Raw genomic sequence first — 22,218 nt, forward strand, 5'->3', positions numbered from 1 at the left:
GGGCAAGTCATTTAACTTCTCTGTGCCTCAGTTCTCCTGCTTTCCCTCCTACTTAGACTGTGAGCCCCATGCGAGATAGAGACTATGTCCAAGCTGACTTACATCTACCCCAGTCTTCAGAATAGTTATAATAATGACGATATTGGCTAAGCGCTTTCTATGTGCCAAGCACTGTTCTAAGCGCTGGGGTAGATACAAGGTATTCAGGTTGTCCCACGTGGGGCTTACAGTCTTAATCCCCTTTTTCACAGTTGACGGAACCGAGGCCCAGAGAAGTTAAGTGACTCGCCCAAAGTCACACAGCAGACAAGTGGCGGAGTCGGGATGAGAACCCAGGTCCTCTGACTCCCAAGCCTGCACTCTTTCCACTAAGCCACACTGCTTCTCTTGTTTGACACACAGTAAGCGCTTAAAAAATACCATAAAAAGGTGGGTGATACAAAGACTCCTTCCCTGTGGTCAGTACCAAGTCCGTAATACATACTATTACTCGCATAATGTGTTTCCTTTAGTTCTTGCAGAGTAAACTGTAAGCTCCTTATGGGCAGGGAACATGTCCACCACTCCCCCTTTAGACTGTAAGCTCGTTGTGAGCAGGAACTGCATCTGTTATTGTATTACAATCTCCCGAGTGCTTAATTCAGTGCTCTGCACACTGTTTGACTGACGCACCGATAGGCGCCCCGAAAAACTACAAGCGTTAATCAACTCCACTGCAGCCCAAAGAAATTGTACAAGGCTCTGTCTCCTTCATTCCAGACAGAAGATAACAGACATCCTACGCAGAAAGGTCCCTCCCTCTACTTCAGATCTTAATTTTTTTCTGCTGCTTCTAAATACCGGGCTGAAGCTGCTTTAGCCGCAAAAGGACAACCCAAAAGCAAGCACGCTCGGAACCCAGTCTTCGCACTTCCTTGAATGTTCTCGTTTCGGACCTACCCTTCACTGTCTAGGACATCCTTAATGCTAGCCTTGGTGATGATGGCGTCGTCACATTTGAACCACTGGTCCTTGTGTTGCCGGATGAAGCTGGTATAGTGCCCGCTTTCCAAGGTTCCTTGGTGATTCACAACTGCAAACAAGGAATACCTGAAGCGAGGGAGGAAAAGAAACACTCAACGCCACCATTAAAGGAAACTCCGCTTTACCGGCAATAGGCAGAAAGGAATACTCCCAAAAGAAAATCACACCGGTTTCTTCAGATTTAAGAGTGGTAGAACAAGGACCATGGTAACGCAGAGTAGATTGAAAAAGCCCTACTGACTTCCTCTCTGCAATTGCCTCCATCCAGGTGCTTAGTGGTAACTTGCATTCATACTCAAGCAAGTGAGTGCTCTCCTTATGCAGCGTAGAATACTATAACCACCCTTTTATTCCAAGAGAGTCAAAGTGCTTTATCTCTCAGTCAGCATCGTACCAGTCATGGGAAGGAGTGCAAAGGCAAACCATTATCTCCAGGAAGCAGTTACACAGGAAGGTTAAATGAATGAAACCAGGACGCAGAAGGAAACCGTGAAAGAGCTGAAAACGGATGCAGGAATCCTGAATTCCAGCATTCATCAACTAGACCACATCAGACTGTCTGATGCCCAAATCAAACTCGAGACTCTAATTACAGGCAAAATTTCCAGTACAAGGAGGTCCCATTTAAAAAAAAAAAATGAGTGAAGGGTTTATTCTTTTCTGAGGACTTATCTTCCATATGCCAAATCACGTTCATACAGAGCAGGTCTATAAGTCGGTAACCAAAAGCAATTAATGACCAGCACCCCCGTTCCCCCCAACAAACCACCACCCTCTCAATTACACATTGTCACAGATTAACAGACTTGCCGTCCTGTAAAAAGGCAGTGAATTTATGACTGCAGGACAGAGAGAAGATGCTACTTCTCCTTGCCAAAGCCATAACCCTGGACAACGAAAGCCCTGGAATGTGGCACTTACTTATTATCATTGTTGAGACTATCCGTTGGCTGCTGGTACTGTCCATTCATTCTGCTCTCTTTACTGTAATGAAACATAAAAGTGGACTGTCAGTGGCTTTCAACGCGGATATTCTGGAATGCCCTTTATCATGGTGTCTTACAATGGCTCCTGGTACTAACTAACAGGGCCAACTGGGAGGATTGGTGCTACAAGGTTTAGGACAACTACAGAACGCAATCATTTTCTACAACACAAAGGGTTAGTCTTCCTCCCAAGAACAGCTGTTTTTCATGAAGATCAAAATGGAAGTCACATTAACACCGTAAGTCTTGAAAACCACCACCTATGGAAGGAGAATTTTCATTCCAGGTGAGAAATGAGGATGTGGCGCTAATGAGAAAATTTTGTGGAGGAATAATCTTGGTATGCATTTGAAGTCTGCATTAATGTTTGCCTGAAATAAAACTCAGCTCTTTAACAGGAGTAACAAAATAATTCCAGTTTATTGGCAAATTTATGATTAAACTGATGAACTTTTCTAGTTATGGAACTTTCTGCAAAGTAAAAAGATTCTCAAATACTTATATTTAGTCACAATTGATGGTATTTATTTTGTCAAATGATATTTGTGCCAACCCCATTTGCCTGTATCCACCGCAGCACTTAGTACAGTGCCTGGCACATAGTAAATGCTTAACAAATACCAGAATTATTATTATTAGTATTTGTTATGCGCTTACTATGTGCCAGGCGCTGTATTAAGCCCCGAGGTAGATACAAGTAAATTGGGTTGGACACAGTCCAAGTTCCATATGGGGCTCACAATCTTAATCCCCATTTTACAGATGAGGTAACTAAGGCACAGAGAAGTTGACTTGCCCAAGGTCACTCACACACAACAGACAAGTGGCGGAGCCAGGATTAAAACCCAGGTCCTTCTGACACTCAGGCCTGTGCTCTATCCACTAGGTAATGCTGCCTCTTGAGCACTTATTGTGTGCAGAGGTGGGAGACCCGATTTCTGCCCATAAGGAATTTTCAATCTACCGGGGCAGACAGACTTTAAAATAGATTATGGATAAGAGAAAGAGAGTACAGGAATAATTATGTAAGTAATGTGGGTCAGGGGTGAGTATCAAAGTGCTTATGGGGTATGCAGTCAAATGCACGGCTGACAGGGCGGAAGATGGATAGGGGAGTGGAGAGTGGTGGACTGTGGGATATAAAGGGAGAGGGAGCTTCAAGCCATAGGGATAATGCGGGAAATGGATTAGTGACGGCCGTGGATGATGCAGGTAATGGATCAGTGATGGGATAGATGAGATGGGAGAACAAAGGATAGGTTGGTTTCAGGGGAGCAGGGTGTGCCGGTTGGGTTGAAGTGGGAAATCAGTGAGGTTAGGTAGGAGGGAGAGAGCCGGTCGAATGCCTCAATGCCGACGGCAAGGAGCTTCCGTTGGACTGGCAACCGTTGGAAGTTTTTGAGGAGTGGGGAGATATGGACTGAATGGTTTTTCAGAAAAACAATCTGGGCAGTGGAGTGAAATATGGACTAGAAAAGGGATAGACAGGGTACGGGGATGTCAGCTAGGAGGTCGAGGTTAAGGTAGGAAATGGTAAGTGCTTGGATCAGCATAGCAGCACTTTGGATGGAGTGATTTTGTGAAGGAAAAACTGACAGGATTGTATGACAGACTGAATTTGTGGGCTGAATGAGACAGCCACGTGGAGGATTGTGCCAAGGTTATGGGGGCTTATGAGACTCGGAGGAAGGTGGTGGTGTCAATCAATCAGTCATATTTATTGACTAGTTCTAAGCCAGCTAAAACGTGAACCTATCTGAAACCTCCTGAAGTCCCATCTGTGATCAATTACTGGTCCTTATTGGGTGCTTACTACAGGCAGAGCGCTGTATTATGTTTGAGAAAGTACAATGCCATAGAGTTGGCAGACACGTTCCCATCCAACAAGGAGTTTACAGTCTAGAGGGGGAGGCAGAAAGGCATTAAAATGAATTACGGATATGGACATGAGGACTGTGGGGCTGAGGGAGGGGTAAATATCAAGTGCTTAAAGGGTACAGAGTCAAGGGCAGAGGTTTCCCAGAAGAGAGCGGGAGGAGGATAAATGAAGGCTTAGTCAGGCCTCTTGGAGGAGATGTGGTTTTCACAAGCCTCTGAAGGTGGGGAGAGTGCAGCAATATTTGATAATTATCTGGCTAATGATTATGGATTTTTATGGAATAATTCTATAAAACAATTTTAATGGGTGAATAGACTTGTGAAAAAAACCAACTCCAAAAACAACTATTAAGCTCAGACATTAGTCTCATGATTGCAGGATATGTACTATTTAAATAAACTGAAATGCTATCAGGTGGTTAGAACCAGGGACAAAATACGATGTTATGCTCTTTCTGAATAAATGAAGCATTAGAGAAGCAGTGTGGCTTAGTGGCAACAGCCGGGGCTTGGGAGTCAGAGGTCGTGGGTTCTAATCCCTGCTCCGCCACTTGTCTCCTGTGTGACCCTGGACAAGTCATTTAACTTCTCTGGGCCTCAGTTCCCTCATCTGTCAAATGGGGATTAAAAGTGTGAGCCCCATGCGGGACAACTTGATTACCTGTATCTACTCAGCATTTAGAACAGTGCTTTGCCCATAGTAAACGCTTAACAAAAACCAACATCATCATCATCAGAAAAAAACCTCCAGTTTTCTTACCAAATACCTACTCTGGTTGCCCAATGTTTTATTTAAGCAAGAACTCCAAAGCATCAACCCTTTCCTATACACAATCAATCAATGGTACTTTTTGAGTGCTTCCTGGGTACAGAGCACTGTACTAAGCACTTGGGAGAGTACACTATAACAGCGTCAGTAGACACGCTCCCAGCCCGCCATGAGTTTACAATTCAGAGGTTTTCTGGTTTTCAGAGCAATGTCATAGTAGGGACATGTGAGTTCTCTATCACTTCATACCTGGAGGCCATAAACGGGGTCATATCCAGCTCCAAGGGAAAGGAGACATACGTAGTGATCTTTCGCCTCAGTTTGGCTGAGTGTTCAAACCGCTGCAGAAAGAATCAAGGAAAGAGAAAGTCTCTTAGAGACATCTTACATAGCTTACAAATCTAAGCATAACGAGACTTTATGAGGAACGGCATTCGAATTATAGAACCCAATTATTCCCCGCATGCTCCCTCTCAAATGCTACTTCTTTGCAAGTTACCTTATGGTTGAGTACGGACTTCCCATTTAGTAATCATTCATTCAATCATACTTATTGAGCGCTTAATGTGTGCAGAGCACTGTACTAAGCGCTTGGGAAGTAGTACTCCAACATTCTCTTTCCCACCCTCTCCTCTGCCTTCCCCCTCCTCAAAAGGTCAATTACCAGAGACAAAGGAATTGAATCAAAATAAGCCATTCTGAATGACAAATTCTAAAATGCCGGGAAGGAGCGTGATCTAACTGAAAGTACCCCAGGGACTGAGTTCTAAATTTGGTTCCACCACTTGTCCCGTTCTGTGACCCTGGGTAAGTCAATTCCCTTCTCTGTTTCTCAATTTCCTCATCTGTAAAATGGAGATTCAAAACCTGCTTCTCCCTCCTGCACAGACTGAGCCCCAGGGACTATGTCCAATCTGATTATCTTGCATTTACTCCAACACTCAGTACAGTGCTGGGCACATAATAAGTGCTTAACAAATACTAGTATAATTACTGTTAGAGATGCAGCAACTAACCACAGAACTGGGGAAGGCACAGTTAGGCACGGAAGCCAAAATAGAAGCGTCAGCTCTGCACAGCGAGGAAAGCATTCTCTTCTTTCCATCAATTTTTGGCCTCAAAGACCATGAGAATTCTTAACCTGTCTGTCATATTCTGTCTTTAATGTTAAGTTAAAAAAAAGAGATGAGAAAATGTTGGGGTGGGGGTGGAACATTAAGAAATGCTGAAGATGGGTGTTTAGTTTAAAAGCAAATGTACAAATATCAACCTTACAGCAAAGGAGAATATAAAATAGTTTATCTAGATGGAATGAATGTCTATATAAAAAAGGTGTCACTCCATTTTTCAGAACACGTATCCTATTTACATCAAGTGAGTCCTCATTCTTTGTTTACTCTTTATAATTCACTTAGGAACAGATGTGGACACAGTTTCGATCTCTTTCTAGTTTCTGTATTTCATCTCAGTGGTATTTCCCCGCCTCTCCCTGAGTCACAGCACTAACAACAATATCTGGCCTATATGTTTTAATAAATTTGTTATATTCAGAGCAATGCAGACATCCACCTCATCCAAATGACCCAATCTCTGTTCCCATCATCATTCTTTTTTTGGGAACTTACTTTGAGATGAAAACAGGCCACAATAGGTAATTTCTTCATAGTGAGTTGTTTGGTAGATTCCTGGTAGCTATGGCAACCACTACATTTGATTTTGGCACTGCTTCCTAAATGCTCCGGCCTCGTAAACCTGGAAGGTGGTTTATTATTTGATTTTTTTTTAAAGCAGAGGGGTGGGGGGGGGGCAGGGGGAGGGGAAAAAAAGGAAGCAGTGGTTATTTTCCATATTTCTGTAGGACTAAAGTCTCCCATTCCAAAGATTTTTTTTGCAGGAGAAACTTGGTTTCTTGCCCTTCCTTCTCACTGCATCTCGTCTTAAAATTCCCAGGAGTCCTAATATTTGAGCTGCCACACTTGTGGTTTTAATAGCTTAGATGGATAATACGATACTGTCAGAATGCTGCATTAGGAGAGAGACCTAAGAGCCAAGTCAGCAGTTCTGGCTCAGGTGTAAGGGGAGGAGCAGAGCTACGATGTGGAAGCCCTTACACACACAGCAGTGACGGTAAAATTTTCAATAATGGATCGTGGAAAAAAAAAAGTCAAATCCATATCATGTCTTGTTTGCAGAATGCCAGCTAACTCTTTGAATGACAGATCTGGGTTCACCCCAAACTCTGGTAACTCAGTTTATCTCCTGTTTTTAAATGCGGAATTTGACATTTCCTGGGCCTGAGGAAAACGGCTCTGGAACCACCACTGGGTGTTAATTGCTTGTCCAATTCCTCTATGTAATGAGCTTGTGTAACTAGTCCCGGGCCACACGGCTTCACATATGTGGCACATAAGCGCTTAGTACAGTGCTCTGCACACAGTAAGCGCTCAATAAATACGATTGATTGATTGATGTGGCAGGGACTCGGGCAGGGCTGGAGTGAGAATTCAAAGGATGATGTTCAGGGTCCTTCCTCTTCTAGATCAGTGCCTTTATTATACTGAGAAAAGATTTTAGAAATTAAAAATAGGAGGTCCAAAAAACAAGAGCTCTGTCAGCACGTTGCTGGCCGGGAATGTGCCTACCAACTCAGTCGTACGCTACTCCCAAGTGCTTAGTACAGTGCTCTGCACACTGAAAGCACTCAATAAACACAAGCTTTAAGGAATGTGTCTCCCCAAAACAGGAAAACCCCCCCACCTTGAAACAGTAATGAAACTTCAAAGCTCCGGTAATCCTTGTAATAAGTTCAAGCTCTCTGATCACCTTTGTTGCTCAAGAAGTCAGACTGGGAGGATGGTCTTCCTAAGTTACTTGAAATTTAAATTTACACAGTGTATGCTTATAGCCGCTTTGCTAGCAATCTTCATTTCTCAATTATTTTAACCTCTTGTGAATAACCAACCTTCCCTTAAGCAAGTGAAATCAGGGCAGACCCAAATGTTCACAGATCAGGGGCCATTTCCTACCTGTAGTGGTGTTTCCACTTCTCTTAAATACCCTTGAAACTTTCTATAACAGTTCATCATCATGTGTGCTAAGCCCCAGCCTGGTATTTTGAACAACTCATCTCTTACCCTTGGCCTACATATTAGAGCCTGTGCCATCATAGAACTTTCTTGTACCAATAAACCAAATCTGCTTTGCCTTAACGCTGACCCAGAGGACCTGGAGGGTGAGTGAGGGGGTGCCCTTGACCGTAGACCAAGGATACAAGGAAGGAAAACAGTCTGCCTCAGCACCTCCTGAGATATTAGGAGAAGCAGCATGGCTCAGTGGAAAGAGCCCGGGCTTTGGAGTCAGAGGTCATGGGCTTAAATCCCGGCTCCGCCAATTGTCAGCTGTGTGACTTTGGGCAAGTCACTTTATTTCTCTGTGCCTCAGTTACCTCATCTGTAAAACGGGGATTAAGATGTCTTAATCCTGTGAGCCCCCCCTGGGACAACCTGATCACCTTGTAACCTCCCCAGCGCTTAGAACAGTGCTTTGCACACAGTAAGCGTAATAAATAAATGCCATTATTATTATTATTCAGACAAGGAATGATCAATACCTGGCTTCACTAAAGGCCATTCCTTTTTCATCATAAATACTCCACATTTCAAGGGATCAAGAACCACAAAACTAGATCAATAGGTAGGCCCATATCTTTTCTGTTATCTATTGCCTTTCTATGCATTGCTGAATGCAACTCAAAAGACAGCCCTAGGTGGTTTTTGCCAGTGATGCGCATGGGTGTGTTGATCACCGCCGCTGCCACCTCCTGTAAACTCTGCTGTTGTTACTTCTGCCTTCCCTAGGAAAAAATGCAGGGTGGGCAAGGAGGACTTGGCCTGGGAACTAAAAGATGCTCTAGAAGACAAAAGGCACACTCACCTTTTTGGGGGAGGAAGGGAGGAGGTCCAACTTTAAAGAGTGAAATCTCTGAGCACCCTCACAGCATGAGTGATGCTGTTCTAGGTGACCAGAGAAGGGATACCTCCACCCCGACTCTCTTTAGAGAGAGCACTAGAGGTTATTGTAATATCCCTTCCTACAACTGTGGCTGAACATTTAAGCCTTAGGGACAATCTCCCCTGTTATCCTTCCTCAAATCCAACACACCTAAATTCCACTGCCACAAGAAACTCCAGGAGATTCACAAATCAGGACAAAATGGTCAGTGGCTGGGAAGGAAGGAGAAGGGGGGGAAGAAGGCTTCATGTATGTGTGCATGTGTGAGCGAGTGAGAGAGAATATTAAAGACCCTTAAGCTTGGCCACATTCACACCAAGACCATCTATTTGTTACACAAATCACTGTATTTCTACTCATGTTGTTTAACTTTGGACAGACAGCATCTTCATCAGAACTGTTCCTCCCTAAAGTCCAAACTTAACTACATACTTTGTTCCTCAGGTATATTTTACAGTGGGTCTTAGGTGGTTGCAGTGTATCTAGAATTGTAGGTAAACCTTGCAACACTTTCCAATTTCTCCCGGGGATGGGATTCAAGAGGCAGGGACCGGGCAATCCCACCCCACCTTCAGTCAAAATCAAACCCTCTTCTCTCCCCATGATCTCAGGAAGGGCAATCCCTTTCGTTCTACAGCTGTTCCGGCACACTGAGGTGGATTCCAGGAAATGATGATCACCTTTTAGTTTTAGACACTCAGAACAGACACGGCACGCCTGAATCCCAATCAGCAGTTGTCCTTTTACGAGGTTAACTTGTCTTGGGGTCCAGAACAAGCTGGCAGGAAGCTGAGCCAGGGAGTGGGAGGTCTGAGGATCAGACCAGCTCTGCCGGCCTTCTCTTAGTTACCTGCAGCCAGGTTTCTTCCTCAGTTACCTTTGCTCCCCTCCCTTAAACTCCAGGTCAGCTTTCTCCCCTCCCCTTCTGGTGTAATGCCGGGGGAAAGGCAGAAGAGTGGCAGGGTGGTTAGCAATCCCTGCCCATTAATTGGACAGGACATTCCGATTGCCAGGACCTTAGCTGGGATCAGACCCAGCTGCACATTTTCTTCACTAAACATAAATTCTACGCTTACATTATAAAGCTTTGTAATAAATGGTATATATTGCTTCTAAGTATAAATCCAATCAGATGCTTGAGACTATCTTAAAGACTGTCTTGTAAATTATGTGGCTCTGCTTAAAGTAAAACAAGACCCAAACCAGTTATCATTACAATAGATCTCATATGTATGCCAAGATAGGCAACACTTCTTTCACACTTCTTAAATTAGAGTGTAGCTTTCAGAGTAAGCTAAGACACATATATATTTAGAGTCTAACCTAACCAAGTAAAAAGTGGAGGCTCAGATTTATTATTATCCTGGTCTTCTGTTCCATTACACACTGGGGCTAGAGTCGATTCCACATGAAATAATACACTGGCCTCGACACCTTTACGATACCACTGCAGGAGAGGATTCATTAAGGATGGAGCAGAGCCTCCAAATCCTAAATTCCAATCCTTTGTCCTTCTGCCTCATCCTAATGTGAGTTCTGCACTGATGATATCAACTAGAGATACCAAAAAACTCAATGTTCTCTACCTTCCTGTAGGTCGAGTCCAGTAAAAACAGCAAAGGGGCAAGCTCTCCTCACGGCCTAAATTTTAACTCAGACCTGTGACACGGGAGAGGGTTTCCTGGGACTCCGTCTGCGGTTTTCAACTGAGGGCTCTAGGCTGAGAGGATCATTTTATGCCAGCTGTGGTCTACAGAGCTATCAGCGTGGCTCAGTGGAAAGAATACGGACTTTGGAGTCAGAGGTCATGGGTTCAAATCCTGACTCCACCAATTGTCAGCTGTGTGACTTTGGGCAAGTCACTTCACTTCTCTGTGCCTGAGTTCCCTCATCTGCAAAATGGGGATTAAGACTGTGAGCCCCACGTGGGATGACCTGATCACCTTATAACCTCCCCAGAACTTAGAACAGTGATTTGCACATGGTAAGTGCTTAATAAATGCCATTATTATTATTATTATAATTACTATCCACTGGTCTCATGGGAGTCGATGAGTCATTACCATCTGGCAGGAGAGAATTGAGGACAGAAAGAGTTAGTCTTGCATCAGGTTCTTCTTGGTGTTTTCTGGTACTGGGCGGAGGAATAACCCCGACTGTAGAATGCCAAATGGACACCTATTTTATTTGCCTCTCTCCCTTAAATGCCAGGCTATCTGAACAGCATCCAAGGAACGGGGACAGCCGTCCCTCCACGAAGGTGTGCTCGCCGCTGCGGCAGGACCGCCCAAGTCCCAGGCCGTACCTTCGTAAGCAGTCTGTGAGTGTGGTGGTTCCTGAAACGTGGCTTTCCCCGTTCACCACACTGCCATCGCTCCCGGGGCTCAGCGGCCAGAATGGAGTCGAAGAGCCGGGCAAGTCTAGACTGATGTCCCAGAACGGGTCTATGGTCGTGGAAACGCCACTGGAAAATGGAGCACAGGGAGGAGAGAAAGGCACAAGGAAGTTTAGTATTAAATATGAGCGTACCACGAAAAAAGCAACACATCTGTGAAATATGGGAAGGATCTAATTCCCGTCGGTGACGCGGAACGGCTATAATTTTACATCACCTCTAGAGGACGCTCAAGTTGCAAAAGCAGCCTATTCATGCAGCCAATTTTCAACTAGAGATTTATTAAAATACATAAAAAGGAAGACCAAAGATTGGGGGAATTTATTGAGCAGAGGCCATAAATCTGCCACAGTCTTCTCCTAATGGAATCGAGTGATTTAAGGGCAACTGGGGGTTGTTTGGAGATAGAAGGCATGAACATAGTTAAGAGACACCTGTTTCAATCAATGCAACCTTGCATTCACTGACAACAGATACAATAGCAGCCCTTAGTTCAAGGAACACATCTAAAGCATCCCAGTTATAAAGCAATTCCTTCTGAACACAGTGAACTCCAACAGCAGTTTAAGTATTAAAGACCAAAACCTATTTTCAAGGAATAAACATTTACAAGGTAAACACAGACACACACACGAAATCATGACTGAATTTGGAGGCATACAGTTTTAGAGAATCAAATCGAAGACCATTATTATGTTCACTAATTTTTCACCATGAGACGGGATGGATTATAAAATTATATCTTTAAATGGAGGGCAGACAGAAACGTATACGATATAGGATGTTTAGCTTGCCATACTTCTGAATTGTTGCTTTCTCTCTTCAAGACCACTTATGGACAGGCATCCAAATTGGGGTAGAATATGTTCGGAAAGAGATGCTGCCCCTCCTGCCCCCCACACTTACTTAAAATTTAAGTTGCTTTTCATTTTTTTGCTCTAGAACTTTCCCCAGGGGTGACAGTTCCATGGAGAAAATCACTCCCTATCCCTCGTACCATCCCCTTTCCCACCCAATCCCTGTCCTTTTCCCAGGGCAGCCCCTCAACCATTCATTCCCATCTAACCCCTCCCTACCTCTGATGTCATGCCCTCCTCCCATCCCCAACCACCTCAGCCAAGTGCGCCCTGTGGAAACTTTACACACCTTCCCCTCAATCCTTAATTCCAGTGACCTCCTGCTCCAATCCACTGCTCTGGCTTACCAACTTGGACACATTCATTCATTCAATCGTATTTATTGAGCGCTTACTGTGTGCTGAGCACTGTACTAAGCGCTTGGGAAGTACAAGTTGGCAACGTGTATGCTTGAGCTCATCATCTCTAGTCACCGTACTATCTCTACCCTCACCAACTCTGAAATCCCTCTCTATCGGACCTCAACCTCCTCACCTGCCTTCTCTCCAAAGCATCCACTCCCTGGAAATCTGTCCTGTCAACTCCCAGAAACCTCTGATCTTCTGACCCCCGCCAATTCTTTAAAGTCATCATGTCCCATTTGGTCTCCATATTCAAACTACATTCTCTTAATGCACATATTGATGCTAATAATAATAATTGGGTAGTGCTCACTATGTGCCAAATACTGTACTAAGCACCAGGGTAGATACGAGAGAAGCAGCGTGGCACAGTGGAAAGAGCCCGGGTTTAGGAGTCAGAGGTCATGGGTTCTAATCCCAGCTCCGCCACTTGTCAGCTGTGTGACTTCGGGCAAGTCACTTCCTTCTCTGTGCCTCAGTTACCTCATCTGCCAAATGGGGATTAAGATTGTGAGCCCCACGTGGGACAACCTGATAATAATAATGATAATAATAATAATAATGGCATTTTTAATGACATTTATTAAGCGCTTCCTATGTGCAAAGCACTGTACTTGTTAAGCACTTACTATGTGCAAAGCACTGTTCTAAGCACTGGGGAGGATACATGGTGATCAGGTTGTCCCTCGTATCCCCCTGATGACCTTGTATCCCCCCCAGAGCTTAGAGCAGTGCTTGGCATTCATTCATTCATCCATTCAATCGTATTTATGAGCGCTTACTGTGTGCAGAGTACTGTACTAAGCGCTTGGGAAGTACAAGTTGGCAACATATAGAGACGGTCCCCTGTCACACAGTAAGCACTTAACAAATACCATCATCACTGTTATTATTACAAGATCATCAGCCCACATGAGGCCCACAGTCCAAATGGGAGGGAGAACAGGATGGAATCCCCATTTTGCAGGTGAGGGAACTGACGCATGGAGAATTTAAGTGACTTACCCAAGGACACAAAGAAGTGGTGGACTCAGCATTAGCACCCAGGTCCTCTGATTCCTGGGCCCATGCTCTTTTCACTGGTCAATCAATCAGTGGTATTTATTGAATGCTTACTATGTGCAGAGCACTGTACTAAGCCCTTGGTTCCACTTAGAAAGGCCACTGAAAGGCAAATGGCTCAAATTCCACCAGGCCCTAAGAGAGGCATCCGCTCCTGGCTGGTGCCCCTGGGTTGCAAGTCATCCCCTGTTCGGAGAAGCAGCGTGGCTCAGGGGAAAGAGCCCGGGCTTTGGAGTCAGAGGTCATGGGTTCAAATCCCGGCTCCGCCAACTGTCAGCTGTGTGACTTTGGGCAAGTCACTTCACTTCTCTGTGCCTCAGTTACCTCATCTGGAAAATGGGGATTAAAACTGTGAGCCCCATGTGGGACAACCTGATTACCTTGTATCTACCCCAGCGCTTGGAACAGTGCTTTGCACAGAGTAAGCGCTTAACCAATGTCATTATCATCATCATCATCACTAGGCCACGCTGATTCTTGTGCCTTTAACTCCACTCCTCCACTGTCCTTTTGCCAGTCTCATACCATTAATCCGCAACCTCTGTCTCCTCCACAGTACACTTCCTCCTCTTCTGTGCTCGAGATGCAGAGCACTGCTGGCGGAAATCGACACCAGGCTGACCTCGTCCATCCTAAATTCATCTCACCTGCTTAAATTCTGCTCTCTCCTTTATCCGGCAATAACAGTTCTCTATCCTTATTGATTCTACGACCACTGTCTGCGCCACCTGTTTCAGACTTTTAACTCCCTCCTCAAACCCTCTGTTTCCCCACCACCCTACCTCTTTCTCCTATTAACCAAGCCACATACTTTTATAGAACCAAAATACTTGCCCCTTCTGCCTTCCCTTCCTGATGGCCATCTTCAACCGGTCACCTTACAATGACTTCTTCCCCACTGCTTTCCAACTTGCTCATGTCTCCTATTCTAAAAAAAATCCTTCCTTGACCTTGCAACTCCCTCCAGTTACTGCTCTAACTCCCTACCATTCCTCTCGACACCCTCTCCGACCCCTTCCAATCTAATTGCCGTCCCCTTCGTGCCACAGAAATTACCCTCTCTAAGATAACCAATGACCTCCTTCTTTCTTCTACTCCATCCTAACCTTCTCAATCTCTCGGATGCCTTTGGCACCGTGGACCACCTCCTTCTCCTTGAAACATTATCTAAGCTTGGCTTCAGGGAAACTGTCCTTATCTGATTCTCCTATTTCTCAATTTCTTTTGCAGGCTCTTCTGCCTCCCAATGTCTAACGCTGGAGAGTTGCTCAAGGCTCAGTTCTGGGTCTCCTATTCTCTATCTTCATCGATTCCTTTGGAGAACTCATTCACTTCCATGGCTTCGACTACCATCTCTACACAGACGACTCCCAAGTCTACCTCTACCGCCAACCCCTCTCCTTCTCCGCAGACGTGCATTTCTTCCAGCTTTCAGGACATCTCTATCTGGATGTCCTGCCGACACTTCAAACTGACCACGTCCAAAACAGAACTCCTCATTTCCCGCCCAAATCCTGTCCTCCCCATGTCTTTCCCATCACTGTAGACAACACCACTATCCTTCCTATCTCACAAGCCCTTAACCTAGGCATTATCCTCAACTTATCACTCTCCTTCAAGTCACGTATTCAATCTGTCACCGAATTCTGTCAGGTCTACTTTCACAATCTCACTGAAATCCACCATTTCCTCTCCATCCAAACTGGTACCAGGCTGATCCAAGCACTTATATCCCACCTTGAGTACAGCACTAGCCTCCTCACTGACCTCCCTGCATCTCCCCACTCCAGTCCATACTTCACTATGCTGCCTGGATCATTTTTCTAAAAAAAAAGTACCATCCACATCTCTCCACTCTTTGAGAACCTCAAGTGGTTGTCCACCCATCTCTGCAAAAACCAGAAACTCCTTCATTGGCTTTAAAGCACTCAAGCACCGTGCCCTCTCCCACCTTGCCTCCCTGATTTCCTGCAACAATCCAGGCCAACCTACTCAATGTCTATCTCATCGCTGATCTCTTGCCCACGTCCTCCCTATTTTTTAATTTATTTTTATGACATTTGTTAAATGCCTACTATAATAATAATAATGATGGCATTTATTAAGCACTTACTACGTGCAAAGCACTGTTCTAAGCGCTGGGGGGGTTACAAGGTGACCAGGCACTGTTCTAGCCGCTGGAGTAGATACAAAGTAATCACATTGGCCAGAGTCCGTGTCCCACCTGGGGCTCACAGTCTTAATCCCCACTTGACAAATGAGGTAACTGAGGCACAGAGAAGTGAACTGACTTGTTCAAGGTCATACAGCAGACAAGGGGCAGAGCGGGGATTAAAACCCAAGTCTTTCTAACTCTCAAGTCTGGTCCAGGCTCTATCTGCTAGACCATGCTGCTTCTCAACATGGCCTGGAACCCTCTCTCACTTCATATCCAACAGATCACCATTCTCCCCATTTTTAAAGCTTTCCTTATTAAAAAATCACATTTCCTTCAAGAGGTCTTCCGCAAATGAAGCCCTCTTTACCCCTACTCCAGCAGCGTGGCTCAGTGGAGAGAGCCCGGGTTTTGGAGTCAGAGGTCATGGGTTCAAATCCAGGCCCTGCCAATTGTCAGCTGTGTGACTTTGGGCAAGTCACTTCACTTCTCTGAGCCTCAGTTACCTCATCTGTAAAATGGGGATTAAGACTGTGAACCCCTGGGGGGACAACCTGATCACCTTGTAACCTCCCCAGCGCTTAGAACAGTGCTCTGCACATAGTAAGTGCTTAATAAATGCCATCATTATTATTATTATTCCGTCTCCCTTTTATTTTGACTATGCACTTGATATTCACCCAACCTTCTGCTCCACAGCACTTATGTACAGATCCATACTTTAATGATTTTACAGATCCATAATTTATTGATTTGAATGTCTATCTCCCCCTCTACATTTTAAGAGCCTTGTGGATAATGAATGGGTCTACCAACTCCATTGTACTTTAGTCCCCACAAGCACTTAGTACAGTGATTGTGGTTCATGTTGGTGTCAGAAATATAGAATGGAAAAATAGGGAGGCTGAGGGAGTCAAATTTAAGATGCTATGGAAAAGACTGAAATCCAGCATTCCCAAGGAAGCGGTCTCCGAAATGCAGGCATAGATTTAGACTCAGTGTAGGCTTGCTATCAGCTCTGAGAAGAGGGTTTGCTATTAGCTCTATTATCCTTTTACTCTTCATCAATCAATGGTATTGACAAGCAGCGTGGCTCAGTGAAAACAGTACGGGCTTTGGAGTCAGAGGTCATGGGTTCAAACCCCGGCTCCGCCCATGGTCAGCTGTGTGACTTTGGGAAAGTCACTTAACTTCTCTGTGCTTCAGTTCCCTCATCTGTAAAATGGGGATTAAGACTGTGAGCCCCACGTGGGACAACCTGATCACCTTGTATCCCCCCCAGCGCTTAGAACAGTGCTTTGCACATAGTAGCGCTTAACAAATACCATCATTATTACCATTATTATTATTGTTATTATTACTTGAGCATTTGCTGGGTGCAGAGTACTGTACTGAATGCTTGGGAGAGTACAACATAACAGAGATATATTCTATATTATACTCTTCTATCTACTGTATGTTCACAAGTCTTTCCATTTTACTTCTACTTTATTCCCAAGCACTTGACACAATTCTCTGCGTACTGTAGGTGCTCGGCAAATGCCAATGATGATGATGATGAACTGGAGGAGTTTTTGGGGACAAGAATAACTTGTCTGAGAAAAGCAAGCTCTATCTGAAATAAAACGGCCCTGGACTATTAGCACCGAAAATGAAAAACAGAGCAGCACTCGTTACACTAGGGGGAAAGCCACCGCATGAAGAAAAACCCAAATCACAGATTCTCCAGTACAGTGAGATACAGTAGTGATCTCAACTTGATAAAACTTTATAGTCTTACTGGAGAGGGAAGATATTAGACCGAAGACATCGGACCAATGGAAGAACATTTCATTATAGAAGCAGTGTGGCTTAGTGGAAAGAGCTCGGGCTTGGGAGTCAGAGGTCATGGGTTCTAATCCCGGATCCACCACTTGTCTGCTGTGTGACCTTGGGCAAGTCACTTAACTTCTCTGGACCTCAGTTTCCTCATCTCTAAAATGGGGATTAAGACCGTGAGCTCCACGTGGTACAACTTGATTACCTTGTATCTACCCCAGGGCTTAGAACAGTGCTTGGCACATAGTAACAGCATAACAAATACCATCATTATTATTTAGAAAAAGGAACTTTGCAAACATGTAGTCCTGAGGAAAATGCTGAAAGGCACAGGTAAAGACACAGGTGAACTACTAGATTATGTTTTGTAGCAGGCAGGGGATCAGACTGTCTTGACCACAAAGGAAGCTTTGGCACTAACTTTAGAGAAGCAGTGTGGCTTAAGAGGAAAAAACACAGGCCTGAGATTCCTGGCTCCACCACTTAGTCAATGGCATTTATTGAGCTCTTACTATGCGCAGAACACTGTACTACGTGCTTGGAAGAGGACAATACAACAGAATCAGCAGACATATTCCCTGCCCACAACGAGCTTACAGTTTAAAGGGGGAGACAGACATTAAAATTAACAAGTGATTTCTAATATACAATTTAAAGTAATGTACGTTTGTGCTGTCTAACGCCCAAAGGTGACAGAATGAAGTGTCTAGATGATGCAGAAGGGAGAGTGAGCCGGGGAAAAGAGGGCTTAGTCACGGAAGGCCTCTTTGAGGAGCTGTGGCCTTAATAATGCTTTGAAGATGGAGACCGGTGCTCTTGTCTGGTGTATATGGAGGGGGAGGCTGCGGGAAAGGAGTCGGCAGCGAGATGGGGCACAGTGGGTAAGCTGGTGCTTGTATGCTGTGTGACTTTGGGCAAGCCACTCAACTTCTCTGTGCTTCAGTTCCCTCATCTGCAAAATAGGGATTCAATCCCTGTTCTCCCTTCTCACTGTGAACCCCACGTTCGACCTGATTATCTTGCATCTACCCCAGCACTTAGTACAGTGCTTGGCACATAGTAAGCACTTAGTGGAAAGAGCCTGGGCTTGGGAGTCAGAGGTCATGGGTTCTAATCCCAAATCCACCACTTGTCTGCTGTGTGACCTTGGACAAGTCACTTAACGGGAAGCAGCGTGGCTTGGTACAAAGAGCCCGGGCTTTGGAGTCAGCGTTCATGAGTTCAAATCCCGGCTCCTCCAATTGTCAGCTGTGTGACTTTGGGCAAGTCACTTCACTTCTCTGTGCCTCAGTTACCTCATCTGTAAAATGGGGATTAAGACTGTGAGCCCCCTGTGGGAAAACCTGATCACCTTGTAACCTCCCCAGTGCTTAGAACAGTGCTTTGCACATAGTAAATGCTTAATAAGTGCCATCATTATTATTATTAACTTCTCTGGGCCTCAGTTTCCTCATCTGTAAAAGGGGGATTAAGACCGTGAGCTCCACATGGTACAACTTGATTACCTTGTATCTATCCCAGGGCTTAGAACAGGGCTTGGCACATAGTAAGCACTTAACAAATCCCACAGTTATTATTATTATTATTGGTACTGATAAACCACCAGACCTGAAAGGTATTTGCCCCATGAGTTTTGAAAGTACTCTGAGGGGAGGATGGGAAAGAGTGTCCCCAGATATTTAGGAAAAATATTCCCCAGGAATTTTTGGGTTCCTATTCTGTCCCTTGAAGGCGAAAACAATTTTCTGAAATCCTACAGAATGAGGAGTGAGGAAAACGGGGATTCTGAGCTCCTTAGCTATAGCTATGTACCTTAGTATTTTCATTAATCTCACACTTTCTGTCTTCGGAGATTGTTTTCAGAATCTGGCATTTCCACTTAATCACGGTGAAAGCTGACAAGATGGCAATCCCGATCTCTGCTACTTCATGCGGCTTCCGTGTGCCTCATTTGGAAACCCCACCCTGCTATTGCCTCTTCCCTTGAGGATGTCTCTTTAATTTTTTCTTATTTGTACGGTCAGGAATTGGTATGACAAAATAGTTGAGGAAACAGGAGAATAGTCAACAGTCTAGTTTCAGGAGAAATACAGCTAGCTAGGTCAACTACAACAGAATGTCCTAGCAGACAAGCCACGGAATGCGGCCTGGTGATGGTAAGCCCTTGGGGGAACTCTTCTGTCCTGAGGGTTGCTCAAACAAAGAGGAAGGATTTTCTATGCTTTCCCAGAGCTAGTTCCAAGCAATACAGGTGATCCAAAATAGCCCTCTTGCACTCTGCCCCTGGACTGTACTAAATCTGTAATCATTTTTAGTCATGTGACTGTTTAACGGTCTCTATTGCTTCCCATCTAAAAGGTGTTGCTAATGCTCCCTTCTCAAGGCCAATAAATCTTCAGCTCATAAATTACTAAAACAAGCAAAATGTTCCTAGGGCCAGTAAAGCATCAATCTCTAACATTAACTTCAAAAATTCACTAAGTTGTAATAATTTTTTTGGCAGAGATGTAGGCGAGACCATCCAATGAACGAATGACCTCGAAGTCAATCACGTTTAGGTGACAAAGAATTAAATCTCCACTCCCCCGCTCCCACCCTGGTCAATCTTATTGGAATCATTTTGGATGCTGCAAGAGAGGAAAGAAAACCTCAGACAACAGCAGTTCATCCTGCTGAGACACAGCATGGCCTAATGGATACAGCACAAGCCTGGAAGTTAGAAGGACCTGGGTTCTAATCCTGGCTCTGCCACGTCTGCTGTCACTTAACTTCTCTGTGCCTGTTACCTCATCTGTAAAATGGGGACCAAGACTGTGAGCCCCTTGTGGGACAAGGACTGTGTTGGGGAAGCAGCGTGGCTCATTGGAAAGAGCCTGGGCTTTGAAGTCAGAGGTCATGGGTTCAAATCCCAGCCACGCTACTTGTCAGCTGTGTGACTTTGGGTAAGTCACTTAACTTCTCTGTGCCTCTGTGAGCCCCATGTGGGACAGCCTGATCACCTTGTAAACTCCCCAGCGCTTAGAACAGTGCTTTCTAAGCATAGTAAGTGCTTAATAAATGCCATCATCATTATTATTACCTACCCCAGAACTTAGTACACTGCTTGGCTCATTGTACGTCTTTAAGTCAAAAAAACCTCCCCCAACCCCCTCAAAAAAACCTCATTGGAAGACTAGGTTCATTGACACGGCATTATACTTACTGGCAGACTTGACAGGTAACATCAGACTGCAGTCCACCTGTAAAGATTTGGTCTATGATGCAGTTACAGTGGTTGGGGTTGTTGGCCTTTTTCCCATTATCGTCACCTAGGGGGAAAAAAAGCAAAAAATGAAGACGAAGGAACATTAAACAATCAAGCTTCCTTTAGGAGGATCTGCAACTTACATCTTCATGAACACAAATTCAGAAATGAATGCTCTCAGTTTTGAGCAAAAACTGATTATCTACGTGATAGGGGAAAGAGGGAAAAAACAAAACCCAGGAGGAAGAGAAAGGGGCTAAGTCCAAAATAGGAAGCTCATATTTAATTTCCATTTCACTAAGTAAAAGACATCAAGAAAAAACCAAAAGGGCAATTTGACCTTCACGACACATCAGAGAGCCTGGATCTCCAATTAGCTTCCTTTTCCCATTCTACCAAGTCTGGAGCCAGGATATTACTTTTAATTTCTCCGGCCCCAAGTGGTTAGAAGAAAAAGCTACCCTTCCCCTTCAGCTGGGTAGCAACATAAACTGGTATCTGTCGAGAGCCTTTTACATGATGAGCATTTCGTGAGATGTTTAGAGAATTCACCGGGGTTTAAAACACAGCCTCAGCCTATGAGGGGCTTACGGGCTAATGGAGAGACAAACATAAAGGGACTCATAAACAATTAAAAGTAGGTGAGCAAGATGAAAAGAATAAGTACAAGCAGAGAAACCAAGTGAATATATAAAAAAATGATGCATAAAAGCTAAGGTGGCTGTTGTGGGGGAAAATGAGGCAAAAATGAGGCTCAAAAGCTCAAGATATCGGAAGTTTACGAGGCCACACTAGAAAGTGTTCTGAATGACATTCCAGACATTCCATGAATGAATGACATTCCAACGATAGTCATGTTTCAACTAGTGACACTTTAGCCACATCATCTCATGCTTCCTTGAGTTGAAAGTGAATCGGCTGCATCATCTGATGCCCCGCCAGTACTGGCTGAGATTTCTATGCTGTTATGCATCTGCCCCATCATCTCATGCTTCCTTGAGTTGAAAGTGAATCGGCTGCGTCATTTGATGCCCCGCCAGTACTGGCTGAGATTTCTACGCTGTTATGCATCTGCCCCATACTATTTCTTTCCGTTTTTTCCCCCATAAGAATTATACATTCCAGACTCCCATCCTGGTCATCAAATGAAACCGTTACTTTGGTACGCAGTGCAGCTTATTGGGCCATGGATAGCACCTGCTATTGATTTTATTACTGGGAACATGCTACCAAGAAAAAATACAAAATATTCAGCAACATAAGTGTGTCTCTAGGGAGAATAAAATTTAAAGGGGTGACCATTAACAAATAAACCTAGACTCTCCAAAGGTGATGAACACAAACATTTTGATGTCCAAGAGCACTCTGTCCTAGACAAAGTGACCATCCTGGGTAGGGACCGTCTCTATATGTTGCCAACTTGTACTTCCCAAGCGCTTAGTACAGTGCTCTGCACACAGTAAGCGCTCAATAAATATGATTGAATGAATGAATGAATCCTGAGGAACTGGACTGGCACAACTGAGTACATCTTGACTGACTATACGCTCGCTCTAGACTGTAAGCTCCTTGCAGGCAGGGAACGTGTCTACCAATTCTGTTGTACTATACTCTCCCAA

The 22,218-nt window shown here is 44.5% G+C and overlaps 1 protein-coding gene across 7 annotated transcripts in view; it reads right to left on the bottom strand.

Moving 5' to 3' along the window:
* LOC119942008 (ubiquitin carboxyl-terminal hydrolase 22) overlaps positions 1–22,218 on the bottom strand; it is a 106,491-nt gene that overhangs the window by 8,817 nt on the left and 75,456 nt on the right. For all 7 annotated transcript variants that reach the window (XR_005455344.1, XR_005455346.1, XR_005455345.1 and 4 more), the window contains 6 exons: positions 20,558–20,663; positions 10,973–11,131; positions 6,282–6,408; positions 4,906–4,997; positions 1,945–2,007; positions 940–1,089 (listed from right to left, as the gene is read on the bottom strand). Coding sequence is in view for 4 of the 7 variants with exons in the window: in XM_038762652.1 (XP_038618580.1) it covers positions 940–1,089; positions 1,945–2,007; positions 4,906–4,997; positions 6,282–6,408; positions 10,973–11,131; positions 20,558–20,663 (697 nt within the window). In the remaining 3 variants the exon portion in view is untranslated. The remainder of the gene's footprint in view (positions 1–939; positions 1,090–1,944; positions 2,008–4,905; positions 4,998–6,281; positions 6,409–10,972; positions 11,132–20,557; positions 20,664–22,218) is intronic.

The sequence above is a fragment of the Tachyglossus aculeatus genome, chromosome 21, assembly GCF_015852505.1.
Source record: "Tachyglossus aculeatus isolate mTacAcu1 chromosome 21, mTacAcu1.pri, whole genome shotgun sequence".
In the NCBI taxonomy this organism is placed as follows: Eukaryota; Metazoa; Chordata; class Mammalia; order Monotremata; family Tachyglossidae; genus Tachyglossus; species Tachyglossus aculeatus.